The 17,246-nt window shown below is 41.5% G+C and overlaps 1 protein-coding gene across 5 annotated transcripts in view; it reads right to left on the minus strand.

The window, feature by feature from the left end:
• Positions 1-1,815: 1,815 nt before the first annotated feature.
• The window catches only part of STXBP6 (syntaxin binding protein 6), a 253,094-nt gene continuing 237,663 nt past the window's right edge, over positions 1,816-17,246 (minus strand). For 4 of the 5 annotated variants that reach the window (XM_025391915.1, XM_025391916.1, XM_025391917.1 and 1 more), the window contains 2 exons: positions 11,269-11,426; positions 1,816-4,920 (listed from right to left, as the gene is read on the minus strand). In XM_025391915.1, coding sequence (XP_025247700.1) covers positions 4,897-4,920; positions 11,269-11,426 — 182 coding nt within the window. In that variant the 3' untranslated portion in view covers positions 1,816-4,896. Of the gene's footprint in view, positions 4,921-11,258; positions 11,427-17,246 lie in introns of those variants that run through there. The other variant, XM_025391918.1, reaches the window with a different exon arrangement.

Genomic DNA, 17,246 nt, shown 5'->3' on the forward strand with positions numbered 1-17,246 from the left:
TCTCAAAGTGCTGGGATTACAGGCATGAGTCTGGCCCTCAACAGCTTTAATTTGCTGGTTTAAAATCTAGTAAACATCCGGGGAAGCCAGGTGCCAGATCATCCCAGACCTGCTGGAATTTTTTTTTTTTTTCCTTTAGAAAACACAACATGACCAACGACATCAAAATGGCAAATTTGGGAGTAAAATGTGTTTATTTCTAAAAGCTCCCCAATTGGTTGTGGCAGGCAGCCAGGGTGGAGGAACTGCTCTAAGAAGCCACTGTAAACCAATACTTTATTTATGGGTAACGCCTTAGGGAGAGCTAAAGCAGGATTTAGGAAGGGCCAGGAAGCAAGGAGGGCATGAACAGGAGAAAGAAGACTGTTCAAAAGGTTGGGGCGAAGGTATAAATGAAGGCAAATTTACCATCAGGTTGGTTTGGTTATACAAAACCATTTTAGATGTATTTTCTAGATTTTAACAAAGCAAACCACAAGAAAACCCGTCCTTTGCACCATCTTGTTAAAGAGGACTGTTAGTGCATTCACGTTTAGAGAATGTGAGACTTGCCTTGTGGGTGGGATGTGTCCTTTTTCCGTGTCTCTTACATCTTTGCTTGTCTTCATGCTCTGATAATGGTCCACCTGTAGCACTGCCACAATTTCACTGGCACTAGGAAGTACTGTCCCCTGCCCACCCGTGCCAAGATGGGCAGGAAGCTGGCATAGAGTGACTCAGGGGGCTATGCAAGAGCAGTGCACAGCTGTCTTCTCCATGCCTGCTGAGAGTGCTTAGGTGAACATGCATACATACTTCCGGCTACCACACAAGTTAGCCTATGAAAGGCACACAGAATGGGTAGCAACAGAAAACAATACTCAGACATTTGCATCTTGAAATTTATTTCTGGTGTTTTTCACCGCGCCTCCCCTTCTGTTTCCCCACGTCTGCCCCAATCTGCTTGTTGAGGCAGATGATGATTATGATAAGTCAATCGTTTTTCCTAAGCATGTTCTCATAGATGCAGGGGAAAGGCACCACCGATTTCTTATATTAATCCTCCCGTAAAATTTGAGAGTTGGTTGTGGTGTAATCGCTAATAAAAATTATATTAAAAAAGGATAATCTTTGCAGGGCAATCGGCTTATAATTTAGTTCACAAGAGCAAGTGCCTTTAAATGCATAATTCACTTAAGGCTGGGTCCTCATCTACCCAAACCATATCTCTACTCATTCTTCTCTGAAAAGTGAAGACTGCAGTCTTTCCTTTCCACCTGCACTCCTCCCAGGAAATATCTCCAAGTCCCCCTTGCTTTATTGAGCGTCCACGCCAACCCAGAGACAGCTGTTCTGCTGCAGTAGTCGCCCAAATCACTTCCCTTGAAAACAAATGGGGCGATGCAATATGTTGCATTTGCTTTCCCATAAAAATAAATTGACACAATACAAGCAAGTCTTCTTTCCAATTTAACAGGGCATGAAACTAGTTCGCTGAATGAGGGCACATGCTATAATATGAACTCGAATGGCGCACATCACTAATATCGGGAGAAAGGTAATTATTAATCAGCTTAATTGCTTCACCCAGGAGAAGGAAAAAAAAAACTTGCTGAATAGATGCCCATTGTCTAGATTAAGGTTAGCTCTTTAGTCTTTATTACATTCCAAGCTTTTCCATTAGAACATATGTAATGACATTTTATCATCATGCTAATACTAGTTCTGAGGTTTCCCCTTAGGCACATAAGATTTTCCTATTAGTATAAAAAATGTGGTGACATGTACTTATCTGTTAGTGTTTTATAGATTTCATAAATAACTGCAAGAAACAAATTTCATCACAGAGTTAAAATATTTAATGACAAAATTAGGATTTGCTGTAATAGTGAATCAATAGAGCAGGTGTTACTTATCTCTGAATTAAACAAAAATTGTATTTGACATCTCAGAGAACTTCTGAAGAATTAATAACTGTACGACAGACATCAGGAGTGTCACAATTTCTAAAATTAAGAGCTAAACCTATCTTCAATGCCCTTTATTTAGGGCATCCTGTAAATAATTTTAAATAGATACACAACCTTTGCTAGCCACAAAAGTAGTATTAAAACAGATTTCACTGTAATTTAGGTCTAACACGTAATCTGAACTTCTTCAAAGCTTGAAAAAAGGTAACTACTGATCATGTTACATTTTACAAATACATTCTTTAATATGAAACATTAACCTGAATAACTGCATACTTTCTGTACACAGGCATCTAATAATACTAGTGAGAAATACTATAGCTATATTCCAGGAAGAAGTGGTAATACTGGAAAGTTTTTTTCCTTTATGAGTTGTCCATACAATAAGTCCTTCACAGAAATATAGTATCCCAAAATTCATAGAGAAGTGCAGAAATGAAACAAACAAACGAAATGTCTTCTGACAAGCCCAGCCAAACAAGCTGGTCCCAAATGATGAGAGTTATTTTGTCTAAGTTAGACTGTATTAATACTTTGTACTGCAGCACCTTCTACAAAAGGATAGCAAAGAACTTCACATGTGTTATCACTGGGCTCCTCTGCAAGAGGCTGGGAGGTAAAGGAGGGGCAGGGATTGCTATTACAGCCCTCTCTGTTGTGGGGAGGCCTAGGTAGGACTTTTGACACTGAGAGGTCAAAGGTATGAACACAGCCTGGAAACTAATCATTAGAGGGGGCTAATAAAGATTCAGGTGGGCTTTCTTCTAATTCAGGCTATTTCCAATGAGACTTAGGTCTAAAAGGATAAGCAGAGAGGAAAGAGGGCAACTCATGGAATAGTTACATGTATCAAGAGTAACTGTTAAAATTCTACCAGGGAAGAAGAATCTTGGGTTTCACAGTATGCTTATGACCTCATCCTCAGCTACTTTAGAAGCAGCTTCCCAAACACTGTTGTTAGAGATTTGGCAACTAATTCTGTTCTTGAATTTGGCGGATTGTCAGGGGGTTTTAGATTTATCCTTTCAATTATTTATACCAACTCTCTCTCTCTCTGTGAAACCAGAATCCCATTTGGAAAGATAAATACATCTCTCTCTCTCTCTCTCTCTCTTTCTCTCTCTCTCTCTCTCTCTGTGTGTGTGTGTGTATTCTGAACTGAGGTCTGCAAAGTCTATTTGGAGTGATATTTGGGGCTTTTCCTAGAAATTAAAATAGCTTCCAACAGTACTCACCAAATGGCATGTTCCTCACTTCTTTAAACTTTTAAGACACCAAAAAGAAAGTATAAAATATTATAGTTAACTTATATAGTTTATTAAATTTTATAGAGGGTTTTCTTGAGTTGGATCATCTAAAAGGCTTCTAAAATTTGTCTCCAACAAATCTCATCTCCTTTTTAATGTGCACCGTCTGATATTTTTTCCCCCAACAGACAAACTTTCTCTCTCCCTGGGAATGCTTAGTTAGGAGAACTCAAGCTATTTAAATCAGTATTAACAATCCAAAAATCATCTTATGCTCCTATGTAAGAGGCTGCAATACACATTAACTCAATTGGCAAAATGGATAGGATGGAATAGATAGGGGTCCTGAAGATTCAGGCAGCTTAAAAATCAATGCGCTGCAGTGGTAGGCTTACAATATGTCTGAGATGTGCAGCTTGTCTCCTTGTTTCATAAAAAAGCACAGCTTTTTTATGTTTAGCATTTTAACCCCCTAGGAAACAAAACTTCTAGACTCTAAGCCCCTTATTATCTTGAGTAATAGAAAATCACGAGGTGTGTGACTAACTGTATTGAAACTGACTGCAATGTAAAGGTTCGTGATTGTGGTGTTTTATACCAGACCAGGCAAGGTGCAACTGCCATGAAATGCAATTTGTCAAGAAACTCACATGTTAAATTACATTAAATAAATAGATAGCAAAAACAACATCAAAACCTCCAAAATCCAGATACCAAGAAACTAAAGGCCCTTTCCCAAGGACATTATAAAGGTGTCTCTAAAATAGGCGTGACTGTAAAAAGACAAGACAAATATTTTAAATGTACTACTTGTTCACATTATCATTGACACAGACCTTTATCTGGACAAATCAATTTTTTGATAAAAATATAAGCGCTTTTCCATACCAGCGACCATCACTATGACAATGACAAGAGAAACATCTGTGAATGCACAGAGGGTTTTAGGTAGGCTTTTCTTTAGGCCTTTACTCTCAAATTTTTATCCTTCATACGATAATTCCAAATAAACACCCTGGATATAAGTAGCAAGAGTATTTAAGCTGTAACTTAGGAAAGAGATTTCTATCTGTGATTCTGATTTTTTATTTTTTAATGCAGGTGATGGTTCATGCAAAAGAGTACTATGCAAGGAGCAAAATCTAAGACTGCTGTTTTCCCCAATAAATCCAATTGTTTTCTACAATGTAGAATTTTAATCTTCAAATTAAGTGTAGCTAGGACAGTGAGTGAAACTAAGCACTGCTTGACTTTCATTTTCATCTAGGAAAAACAATATCTGATGTCACCACATTAAAATGTCTTCCTGCTTCATGTCAGAGAAAAAAATACATGTTGCCAGTTTAGACCCAGCGCAGTTTATCATTTGGTCCAAATTTCACATTCAAACTACAAAAAATATTTTTTAATAAAGAAAACATATTCAAAACATACATATACACACATACACACAGTGGGGGGAGGGAAAAACCCAAAATGAAGCTGATGCTATTGTAGTATTTATTAGCAAGATCATTAGGGAAGTGTAAAAATGCAACACCCTTTCTTTCACATTAACATCTGAAAAGAAAACACAAAAACCACGCTAAGTGTCCAAATATTGGAAAAAAAGAAGCAAGCGGAGGTCCCGAATTCTTGTAAAAACTGCTGAACAAACTCTTCAGTTTCTCTTAGGAAGGGTCACCAGGATAGGCAGTTTCTCAACATTTGTGCTTCATGGCGAGCTAAGGAGAGAGAGGAATGAGAAAAGTAAGACTTTCTTAGCAGGGAGATTTCACTGTGCTGCTCCCTCTCCACCTCCACAATGCGAAGCAGCACAAAATTCTACTCTCTGTGGCAGATCACCATTACTAATTACAGTAGCACCTTTAAATGTGCAACATTTTTTCAAATAGTTCCTGGGACATTTCATTTGTTACTCTTCCTTATGACAGCTTTGCCGGTGTATGCATCCAGGCGGGAGGGAGTGCTGTGTGGTGTTCTTTCATCACACTGAAGGAACAAATGAAGAAACCAATGGACAGGCAGAATGAGTGAATTACCCTAGGAACAGCTGGGGTTCCCAGCTATCCAGGAGAAGCGGCACCCCTGAATTATATTTACTGGCATCTCATGAAGTATTAAAAATCAACAGCTTTTAGTGAGACAATCTACAACCATCTATTTAATATGCAGCCTGGACATTCAACCAAGTCCACAGTCCTTCACAATTTAATTGTGTTATTGACGAGGGCCAAAACACACCAAATCCTGACTTTGATTTATGCCTTTCCCATTGGTGTTTGTAAAACATAGTCTATTAAAATACTAGGTCTTTTAAATGGGAACATAAAATACCACAGTATCAGTCAATATTTTCCCAAGCCCAGCCAGCCCACGATAATGTATTTAAGGAAATGATATGCAGGTGCAGAATATAAAATTAAATTTGTCTTTACTTTTCTTAGCCAGATCTTTCCCAAGGAGTCCATACAGTGATGTGAACCAGAAGGCAGAACAGAGGCTGAACTGTAACTCCTCATGTATCCAGAGTTTGATATCAGGGACTAATTCCCATGGTTGGGGCTGGGAACAACTGGGGTTAGGGTTCTGTGGCTCAGAAATCCTTTGAGCAAAGAACAGGTGATTCTCTGCAGGCAATAACTTTGCAGAAAGCCCTGTCATCTGCATCCTGACCAGGCTCTCTGCCTTTTAAGAATTAGTAAGGCCGATCCTACTGATTTCACCCAGTGGTGCTCCGCATCATTTTGGAAGATGTCACTAATCCATTTCTCCAGCAAAATCCAAGGCAACCCGAGTCTTCTCTTTCTCTTCTTGACATCTGCAACAAGTAAGTTATAACCCTGGGGCTGCCATCTCAGCTAAGCCACCAGCAAAGGCAGGGTCAACACTCACAAGCAGTGCCCCCAGCCAGGTTTGCATGTGATAGAGGGGACCTTTGGACCAGTCCTCATGTTGATAAGTTAATCTCTGCTTGGGAAACCTCAGCTGAAAGAGCTCCTGGTACCTCTGTCTGGTGATGCCGGTGAAGACCTCCACAGATGTTCTGCAATGCTGAAACCGACAGTCAGTCAACTGTCAGACACAGGGCTTGGGAAGTTCCAAATGTGCCCAGGCTGTCGTGCTGAGTGATGTGGGTTCTTGCCAAGAAGGGTAGAGGTGGCTAAGTACTCCTGACCTCGACGAGTTTATAGTCCAGGAAACATATAGTCCAGGTTGGTGCAAATGGCAGAGCCAGGGCTCTAGCTTAGATCTGTCCCACTTCCTGGCCACACTCTGAACCTCATCACTGCATGGCCTCTATTTCTTGCTCTGCTTCTAGTTTTTATACATTATTCAGCAACATGGACCATCACATCAACACAGAGCGGTTAAGTGTTGTGCATAATAAATACTGACCATAAATATTTGATCAGTGCTGCTGTCCTGGTATTCAATGAGCTGTTAACTTTCAACTAATGGGCTTGTGACAATTTACCCACAGCCATTAATCTTCAGTACTGTGATTGTGCTGCTGTTCAAACCAGACCCTGGTAACCAGGACAGTGCATCTGGAATGGAGCTAAGGGGAGCCCCTGGCCCACGACCAGCTGAGATTTGCAGAAATACAGTTACTGGACATTTTGCTATTTGAGTATTGCCATGGTCCAAATGTTTGTGTTTCCCCAAAATTCTTATGTTGAAACCTAACCCCCAAGGTGATACTATTAGAAGGTGGAACCTTTGAGAGGCAGTTAGGTCACGAGGGCAGAGCACTCATGAATGAGATTACTGTCCTTACAAAGTGGCTGAAGCGAGACCCCTCACCGCTTCCACCATGTGAGGACATGATGAGAAGGTGCCATGTATGAACCAAACAACAGGCCCTCACCAGACACAGGATTTGCCAGTTCCTTGATCTTTGACTTCCCAGCCTCCAGAATTGTAAGAAATAAATTTCTGTTGTATATAAATCACCCAGTTGATGGTATTTTGTTATAGCAGCCTGAATGTACTAAGAAAGTAGTATCATTTTAGTTTTTGTTTAAAAATTCCCTAGGAATTAGGAGTGTTAGAATATGGAAGGCAGGGAGGTAGAGCAGAAAGAGCACTGCCTGAAATGAGGTCAGGATACCTGCTGCTACAAATCTGCTGTATGACCTTGAGCTCTAAAGTCACAGCTGCTCCACACCTCAGCCTCCTCTTATGTCTATAAAAAAGTCTCCAACTCTAAATGCCAATGGATAAATTTAGGTGTCAGAGTTGTTAAAATTTAAAATTTCCTTTTGATATGTTTTGTGTTCTTAATATCTCATGGAAAGAGTTCTCTTTCAACGCTACGCATGTAACCTACTCAACCTAAAAAATGATAATAATAAAATTGTGACTGATACCAGGGAGATATAGTATCAGTATATCTGTATATCAGTATATCAATAATAATAAATAATAAAATCATGTATTTTATTTTTATAATACTATTATGATATAATAGTATTATATTATAATAATATAATAGTATAATACTATGTATTATAAGACCTGTGCTCCTAAGACCCAGACCTGAGCTCCTTAGGTAGTAAGGGTAGAGGCAGCCATTCCCTCCCAGTGAGAGATACGCCACACACCCTTTCTTCCTCCACACATGTAGGCTAGTGTAAAACAGGGTGGGTCAATGTTTTTTTCTGCAAGAAATGTCATCTGAGGATGTCTGAGTGTGGGTAATGCTCTTGTCTACTGACTCACAGCCTATGGTGGGGCCGTCAAAGCACTGCACCTGCTGCAACATTGTGCTTTTTGGCAAGGGAAAGTGAGCAGATCTGATTCTGTGATTGTGGTCACTTTCCTAAGGTTAACCTTGCATGAAGTCAGGAGCTCAAGAAAGAACCACACTTCCTCAAACCAGGCTCACTAGAGTGGAGGTAGGGGAGTCAGTCTGGGGAGGCGGAGGGGAAAGGATCATTTTCTATCTGCACTGTAGATGACGAACACCTGCATATTTTGAAGTCAGGGTTGTACAAAAGTGATTCGCTCACTCTTGCACCTGGGTCATTGCAGGAGTCCTGGAACAAGTTAGAAGGCCAAAGACCCTTTTCTACTGGACTCTACAAAGGTGTGCCAAACTCTCCAGCTGGGGTTGGGTGCCCTTATTCAACTGGGAGCTCTAGGAGCTGCCACCTGGCATTGCCATTTTCTGCTCAGGACTCTGCCATGTGTTCTGGCCCCCACTTGTAAGCACAACTTACTCCTTCTGAGTCAACAGAGCCATGCTTGTCTAGTGGGTAGAATGCCTGGGTTCCATCTCTGAACTCTCCCCTCACCAGCAGGCCTGGCTGTGCCTTGTCCAGTAAAATGACATCTTCATGGTCAGCCTATGCTAGCAGGTCCAAATCAAGAGTCCTAGGCCCTGGGAAAATAACCACACCTTATCTAGAGAGGTCAGTCTGCTTGTTAGGAATACTGCTAGTGCCAGTGATTCATAGGCACATATCCCAGTTTCAGACAACTGCAAGTCTGGCCATGACACTCTCCAACTCTTATACACATTAACAGACACTAGTAACCCCTCCTCTTCCCCCTGAGATTACCTAAGGGAGGGGAAACCAAAATAAACACAAGCTGTCCATGCCTCACCTCTCCCGAGTGAAAGCAGGTAACTGCTAGAAATACATTTTCCCACTGGTCAAGCCAGAGACCCCTTTGCCTTTGGTGGCTGCATTAGTTTCTATCCTGATAGGTCCTGTTTCAAGGGCTGATCTGTGTTTAGATAGTATCAACATTTAGCAGGAGGCCCTCCCACACCCCTTTCCCTTTGGGTTTGGGAGGTACAAAATCTTCTCCTCCATTCCTTCCCTGTCCCTGTGTTGAGGATCCTCAACCACCAGTATCAATTCTCCAATCCCTCAACCATGCTCATTATGTGACTGAATAGGGCAGGGTGAGTAAAAAAAAAAAAAAAAAAGATATATATATAAAATATATATGAAAATGATTACAAATAATAGTAATTTAGATTTATATGCACTACATACTGTGCTAATAGCTTTGAACTCATTCAATTCTCTGAATACTCTAGGAGGTACTTACCATTCTCATAAAGAATGGTGCTCTATTTTACTGATGAGAAAACTGAGGCTTAGAGAAATGAAGCATTTGCCCAAGGTCACCAAGATGGTAAATGATAGAGCTATACTCAAACACAAGATGTTAACTACTATTCCATATTGCTTTCCCAACTACCTAGCAAACTTGGCCACAGTATCAGGGAAACAGGGCTACCAGGGTCAAGAATTCAGGCCATCTGGTTAGGTGATCCAATCCAGTGTTTGTACAGCCCCCTCTGGGAGGGACGCCTACGTGGATGACATCCAGGTATTGTCTACTCCACCTTAGTAAGAGCAATTTCACAATCTTCCTTGGTAACCTGGTTCATGGTTTAATCATTAACCTAAATTCTTGTTTTAGCAGAATTTTATCAGCGCACTATTGATTGCTCTATTCTGTGTAGGAAGACATGAAAGATAAATGCCTGTACTATCACCCTTCCTAGAACTGAAGACTGTTACAAAGTTATTCCCTTTAGCCTTCTCTACCCAACTCAATAACTTAAATGTTTCCCCAGATTTCCACTATCCGTTCTCCCATTGAAATCACGGAAGCTGCTGTTGTTGTTAAAGAAGCTGACGCTATAATGCCAGCATTTCCATGTCATCATTATCTCTGTGTCACAGAGACTGGAGAAAGGAGGAAGGAACTAGGGAGACCTTAAATCCAAGTTCACTCTCTCTGCATCTGCACCAACAGCAGCAATCTGAGGCTCTGGCCTCCAGCAGGGCTGTCTGCATTTTCAGGCAGATCTGGCCAATTCTCCTTGAAGGAACTCGAAATGGGCCCCACAGACAACAGTGCATTAAGACCCTGTCACGACAGAGAATGAATAAGATGACAAGACAGGGTTGCACAAAGGGGATGCAGGAAGAGAAAGCAGGAGTCATCCACTCAGAGCTGGATCCCCAGCTGGACCTGAGCGTGAGCCTCCAGAAGAGGTCACCGCAACTCAGCTGGGGATATTTTTCTCATTGCTTTTTAGGTTATCCATCTTTGTTTCCTCAGCAGAAGTGGGGTTTCTGTTAAAGCCAGTTATTTTTTTTTCCCAAAAGGTCACATGAAAAGTGTATTTTAAGGGCCAGATCGTAAGTCTGACATGCCAACACAAGTCATCAGCAGATGTTGTTTCTGGGAGCCTAAATTCAAACCACTAACCAGAAAAAAACTGCCCTTTGATCTGAAACACAAGAACAGTAATAAATCCTCTTTATCACCTGACCAACAGGGCCTCTCTTTCCTTTGGTTTATGACTGCCTTAGATAGCTGGCTGCCAATAAAAACTGCCCCTTTCCCTTCTAAAAGGCGCAGTTCTCAGCCAGTATGAGAATGTGCAGAGTGCGCACTCAGTCAAGCAGGAAATGCCCTTCTCTGGATGCAGGGGCTGCAGGGAGTATTGCTGGCAGCTCAGCGCTGGTCCGGTCAAGCTCAGAGCCCCAGAATTGAGGCCCTGAAATAACAACCCACCCCTCTCAGAGGGAAAACTAGCCCCGAGGTGCATAGTTCCCTGGGACTAGGGCTTGCTTTGTGTCTGGTGAAGAGATAAGGACACAATGGCAGACTCAGGATAAGAAAGGGACAGGATGGAAAAGCAAGCACGAGCAGCCTCACGTCCTCCATGTGTTGGCTAAGTGGGGCAGGGATATTCGAAGACCCGATCTCTTCTCCCCCACCCACTATTCTGTGCCTCGATAACTGAGCCCTAAACTTCTGAGCAGGAACTAAAGATGGTCCATAGTTCCTAAAGATCCAAGATCAGAATGTCAGAGAAACGGATGAGGACATCAGAAAAGAGCCAAAGAAACCAGGTACAAGAAGAAATTTTCCACGACTCAGGTGTTTAGTAAGTAGCAGATGGGAATTACATAAAGGGGAAATAAAAAGCTTAATTTTGTATCTCATGACAGGAAAATACTGAAATAAAGTTTCTTGGCACTGTAGCTCCCCAACACCCCAGAGCTGAGAAGCCCGCCCCTCTCTTGGCCCACCTTGTGCGCAGTTTCTGCAAACTGCTGGGCACTGTTCTTCAGGTCTTCTGTCTTCTCCTCTGCTCGGCCTAATCTCTCTCCGCGCTCATTCAAGGCCTGGCTTGCCTTCTGCACTGCGCTGGTCACGCTGTCGGCAGCTGAATGGAGGATGCTGTTTCCTGAAAGGAGGAGAGCAGGAGCATCAGAAGCTGGCTCGGCTGACCCACAGTGACCAGACTCCTGCAGGGTGAGTGCCCTGTAAGAGGAAGGCAGGCCACACTGCAGAAAGCCTGCTCCTCTAGTGTCTAGGAAACAGGCCGACGACATTTCTTTTGATTGGGTTTGACTGACGCACTTGCAGCAAGAACAGCCATTGACTACAGGACCTAGGAAAATCCTAAATGCTTCTTTATAATCCCATCACTAACACGCCAGTTATTTCCATTCTGCCAGTATCTGATGAGGCTCAAAAGGATGGGGCCTGTCTGGATTTACAACTTGGCTTGCAAAGATAAATGAAAACATTGACAAGTTCACGGAATTAGGCAAGTTCAGTGAGACATATCTGGATCTTATGTTATTTCCTTTTGACCTGTGGTTTTGGTGAATAACCATAGGAAAACTGGGACCACAGAACTTTTCTAGACAGAATGCTCTATATATTCCTTCTAACTCTTCTTCTTCATTTTACCCTTTCATCCAGCAAGTAAAGAACACCCCAAAATGTACAGCTTCATGTATGAGCTATGATCCAGTCTCAAAGTGCAGAGTAGATGTGTCTGCTCCCAACCTTGAATTCTGTACCATGGCTCGGATGCTTGGGACTCCTTACCTCTGATCTCTAGTATGTGAAACACGGAGCCTCAGGACCATACTTAACCAGCAGGTACAAAACAGTGATAGAAACCAGCCCTAGAAGAAACTTGGCACTTCCAAACTCAGGAGTGGTGATACCAAGAAAGTTGAAAGCCATTGCATCTCAAAGGGTCACACATTCCTGACATCCCATTTGCCAGGATTGGGCAGCAAAATTCAATAGTGAAGAACTTGCCGATGCATAAATCACTGAGAAATAGCAACTTGCAAAATGACAACCAAAGGAAATTTATAGCTGTATTTTGTTAACATTAGAGTGTGAGATATTTAATGGCATTTTATATAATGCCTTTATGCCTTTGAATAAGTTTATTACATCATTTAACTTTGCACCTGGGATGGATACATCCAGCCACAGACAGCTTTTAATAGAAATGCAATTTCCACTGGTCTCAGCGGCAAAGGTTTCTTAATTTCTCCTCTTTGGGCACTGTCTGTGGTTTGTGGAAAAGGATCTCAGGCAAAGAAAGTGCCTTGACTGGAGGAAGCACTTAGTAAATGTTTTTCTATTTTTCTTCTTTAATGATGGATTTCAAGGGATTCAATTATGCACTAAGGGGAGGAGAATGGGGTTAACTCAGTGTTACTCAGTTGCATCAAGCACTACATGAACCAAGATAAATCAGCACAGATAAACAGGGAGCAGAGGAAGTGCGGGTTCTAGGTAAATCTGGTTGAATGCAAGGTTGGAATGAAAGGTCTCGGTCTTCAGAACAGATTTAGGAGGAGAAATCTTGGTCCCCTTTGCTTTCATATCATACTCATAACTATGATAATAACCTATCCATATGCTCAACACTTGAATAGCACTTTGCAATCATACAGCACCTTCACAAATATTATCTCACTTGATTGTCACAATTCTACTGACAGGATTGAGACTAGCAGAGGTTAAGAGGCTTGCATGAGACTGTATCACTAGGGAAGTGACAGGGACAGAACTTGAGCCTGGTTTTCCAGTGACTTTTCCTTATTCTCTACCTTGTTCTTTGCAGATACGGTGTTGGTCCAGAGAAGCAATCACTAAGACAGAATTGTGGGCAGACTGGTATACAGATAGGTTTTGACAGGTTATTTCCCAAGGTAACGCCTGACCGTTTCTGTCCTCAAGGTACTCCTCTTGGTAAATTAAGAGTTATTACCCATGCCACATCGAAAGTCAAGTTTTCTCAAAAAAGGAAGAGGCCAATGGGGTGGAACAGGAAGATGGAGAAGGGTGCAGAGGAGTTGGGAGAGGGCACAAGAAAATCTCCTTTTTCTGTCTCCTTCCATTTATTCACAGCTTAGCCACCAGGGGACTGGGAAACGATACGGCAGGGAAGCTGCAACTTCACCACTAGGAATAGCTGCCTTAAATCAAAAGGATTTTAGAATTAGCTACTATAAAATCAAGAGGGTGTATAAGCAAGACTTGCCTTTTCCCACTGGAATTGACCTGCATGATCTTCACATCGTGCTTCTGGAATGAACCCACTACTCATAAGCCTTGCTGCTTTGTTATTTGAAATTAATCTTGCACGTGATGTCAGGTAACATCACACTCAGTTTTATATGATACTGTTTAGCAGGAGTCATTATAACTCATAGAGAACTAGATGCTGTCTTCACTGTTGAAAGATGACATTGCTGACTACTGCCAATAGGAAATCCACCTTCAGTTATTTTCAGGCATCAGGATGAATTTGAAAAAATTTCATTTCCTCAGTTGAAATAACCTCTTCCAGTTTCAATTCTACCCACATTTTAGGCCCAGTTAAGTCCCATCACCTTTATTAAGCTTCAGATCAATTCTAATCTCTCCCTCCACTCAACTCCCTAAATAATATCTATATCCTTCTTGGTTACTTAATTAAGTACAATCACGGGCAACTCTTCTCCTACTTGACTTTTTCACCTGTAGATGCAATGACTTCCCAGCTGGATTACAAATTCTGAGTACATCATTTCGCTCTGTTGACAATTCCCTAAATCTTTATTATTTCTCTTCTATTGACCTAGATCTTCTGCTGACTTATTTTCTTCTATCTGGGATCCTCTTGCTCAAACTGTAATCCCAGGGTTCTTCCCCTCACTCTCTTCTCTTTTGCACTCTACAGACTCTCTCTGGAGCAATCTCATCCAGCTCTTGACTTCCATAACCAAATCCTTATCTTTCACTAGGTCATGCTGCTGAGCTCCAGGCCCATAGGTTTTCTTATGGAAAACTCCAACAGAATGACCCAAAGTCATCTTGAGTTCAGTAAGTCAAAACCTCATCTCATTATCTTTTCCCTTCACACCTACTTTTCCTTTGGGTCCCCTGCTTAGTGAACAACCCCAATATCTGCCCAGGTCCTTAATCCAGCCAGAAATCTGGACACCTTCCTCACAATTAAAGGTCACCTCCTATACAGCTCTCTACACTCTGCCTCTTTACCAACCTCCTGCCTCACATATACACACAATCTTTACCACATCTATGATAATAACTAGAAATAAAATTGCTGGTTCAAAGCACATATAGGCTCTTGGTGTATGTTGAAGATTGCTTCCCTGAAAGATTTATTCAACATTCAAAACCATTCATGAAGTACATACTATGTGCCAGGCACTATTATGTTGACACAATTGGCAGAATGACTTTAAGGGAGTGATTTAATTTTTCTTATCTGTAAAATGTGGGTTGTACCATTTACCTCATGTGCCTACTGTGGAGATGAAGATGTACATGCAGTGTCTGCAGGTACTCAATGGAAGTTTGTCCCTCCACCCCCCCCTTAAGACTACATCTTCTATGTAACTTTGAAAAAAATGGCACATCGCACCCAATTCCATTGCATGTCACTCTCTTCTCTACTATCTTGGGGCTAAGTGTTTTGAAGCTTTCAGGAGATACTCCTTACATACCTTTGTATATCCTGCTATGTGTAGCACAGCATGTTGCTCAGAGAGGGAGTTGAACACATATTTATTAAATCACGCATGTTTTGTAAATAGGACGCCTAACTCAAAAGTTGGGACTCATCATATTGTGCTGAATTAAATCTGGAAATAAAGCAGCCTCCTGAGGCAGACGGCATAGTAATTCTTTCTAAATAGACAGGAAGCATATTAATACTCAAATTTATTCAAGCAGTCTGAGAAGCTGTCAACCACGGCAAATAAAGTTAACTACTTTTGGAATTAGTCTCTGGAGAGTACAGCAGAGACGAATCTTGCTTCATTGAACTTGCCTTCATATCAGTTCCACTTAATGTGTGCTTTTAAAAAAATATATACGCTGACATCTTTTACGTTAAGTGATTTAGAAGACTTCATTGAGAGAGCAACTGGAGATAAAGCTATAGCATTGTGTTCAGTCACTGAGAATACAATGGAAAGAAATTTAAATGTATAGAAAAATGAGAGAAAAGAGTAAAATATATTGAGAAGTGATAAGTGAAGAGAAAGGAGGAAACTTTTTAAGAAGCACATAAAATACACCAACAGTTCAATTATCAACATAATTTCATTTGATCACGCTACACATCAGGGTGTATCTTGGTAATTAAAATCCTTAATTCTATTGCTAGTAAAAGGCAATTTCAACAGAATTTTCAGCAGCTACTTCTACGAAATACACATAGAGATATTTGAAATGTAAAATATTCATCCTGTTTGGAAAATAAGGCAGCAGGAAAATAATCTAAAATATAAATAATAAATATATGCCCATCTATACTCAGTGCTGAGTCAATGTGCTCATTTAAGAACACTCTTTTAAAACAGCGATTTCTTAATAGTTTTGCTTGAACTACTTCTATTCCATAATCAATTTAACCACTAAAGAATAACTATCCAATAAACCCCACTTATCTAAACTTAGAGGAAAACCAATTTGAATTTTGGGAAAATACGTATGTATAAAATGGATAAGAGTTCTAACAAACACAAAAATTGGCAGGGAGACCTATTATATTTAATCTGTATACAGGCCAGGAACATTAGTGACTCTCATATAATCTGCCAAAAGTATTCAATAATAATTTATTCTCTGCATAGATGAAGTAAGCCCTATTCTATTCACATCTACTGAGTTATTTTTCTTAGCAAAGTTATTTTCATGGGTAGTACCTAAGGTACAATTAAGTCTTGTTCAGTATAAGTGACATGCAAATTAATTTCACAGGATACAAAAAGGTAGGATTCACCTGAGACGGTGTTTTTTTCTTTTTTCTGCTTTCACTCTGTGACAATTTTATTGCTCAGTGTTTCTACCACTAGAACACATATTAGCAAAAGAAAAGTTACATAGAGATCTGGCTCCCTGAGAGCCTGGTCTCCTTTCAGTCCCAAAGCCACTCAGTGCCACTTAGACACTGTTCTGCTTCCTGTGATGAGTGGCTCTACTTCCGCCCCATCCTTGGTAATTCAGTTGCATGATAATCATGATGCTTCAAAGGAGGCTCTGTTTAGTACTGTGACTGTCACTAAATATTTTATAGATGAATAATAATTTAAATAATAATGATGATACTAGCTTTTACTTCTATGAACAGAGTGATTAAATGCAAAGGCCTACCCGGTGATAGAAGTTGGTTCTTAATCCACAAAGTCCATTAATTATCTGTGAACTTTGGCAATACCAAGCTCTTTCTATATTACACTGACTAATCAATACTAAATCACATTGAGAGGTGACAATGTGCTAGCAGCCTTCGCTCACTCTTGGTGCCTCCGTGGCCTCAGTGTCCACTCTGGCCACGCTTGAGGAGCCCTTCAGACCACCGTTGCACTGTGGGAGCCCCACTCTGGGCAGGCCGAGGCCGGAGCTGGCTCCCTCTGCTTGCAGGGAGGTGTGGAGAGAGAGGTGCCAGTGGGAACCAGGGCTGCACGCAGTGCTCGCGGTCTAGCCTGAGTTCAGGGTGGGCGCAGGCTTGGCAGCCCTGCACTTGGAGTGGCCTGCAAGTGCCCCCGGCCCCAGGCAGTGAGGGGCTTAGCACCCGGGGCCAGCAGCTGCGGAGGGTTTGCTGGGTTCCCCAGCCCTGCTGGCCCGCCCTTGCGGTGCTCGAATTCTCACCACCTCAGCTGCCTCCCTGCGGGGCAGGGCTTGGGACCTACAGCCCACCATGCCCAAGCCCCTCCACTGGTGGGCTCTGGTGCGG

This window comes from Theropithecus gelada, chromosome 7b, assembly GCF_003255815.1.
Source record: "Theropithecus gelada isolate Dixy chromosome 7b, Tgel_1.0, whole genome shotgun sequence".
In the NCBI taxonomy this organism is placed as follows: Eukaryota; Metazoa; Chordata; class Mammalia; order Primates; family Cercopithecidae; genus Theropithecus; species Theropithecus gelada.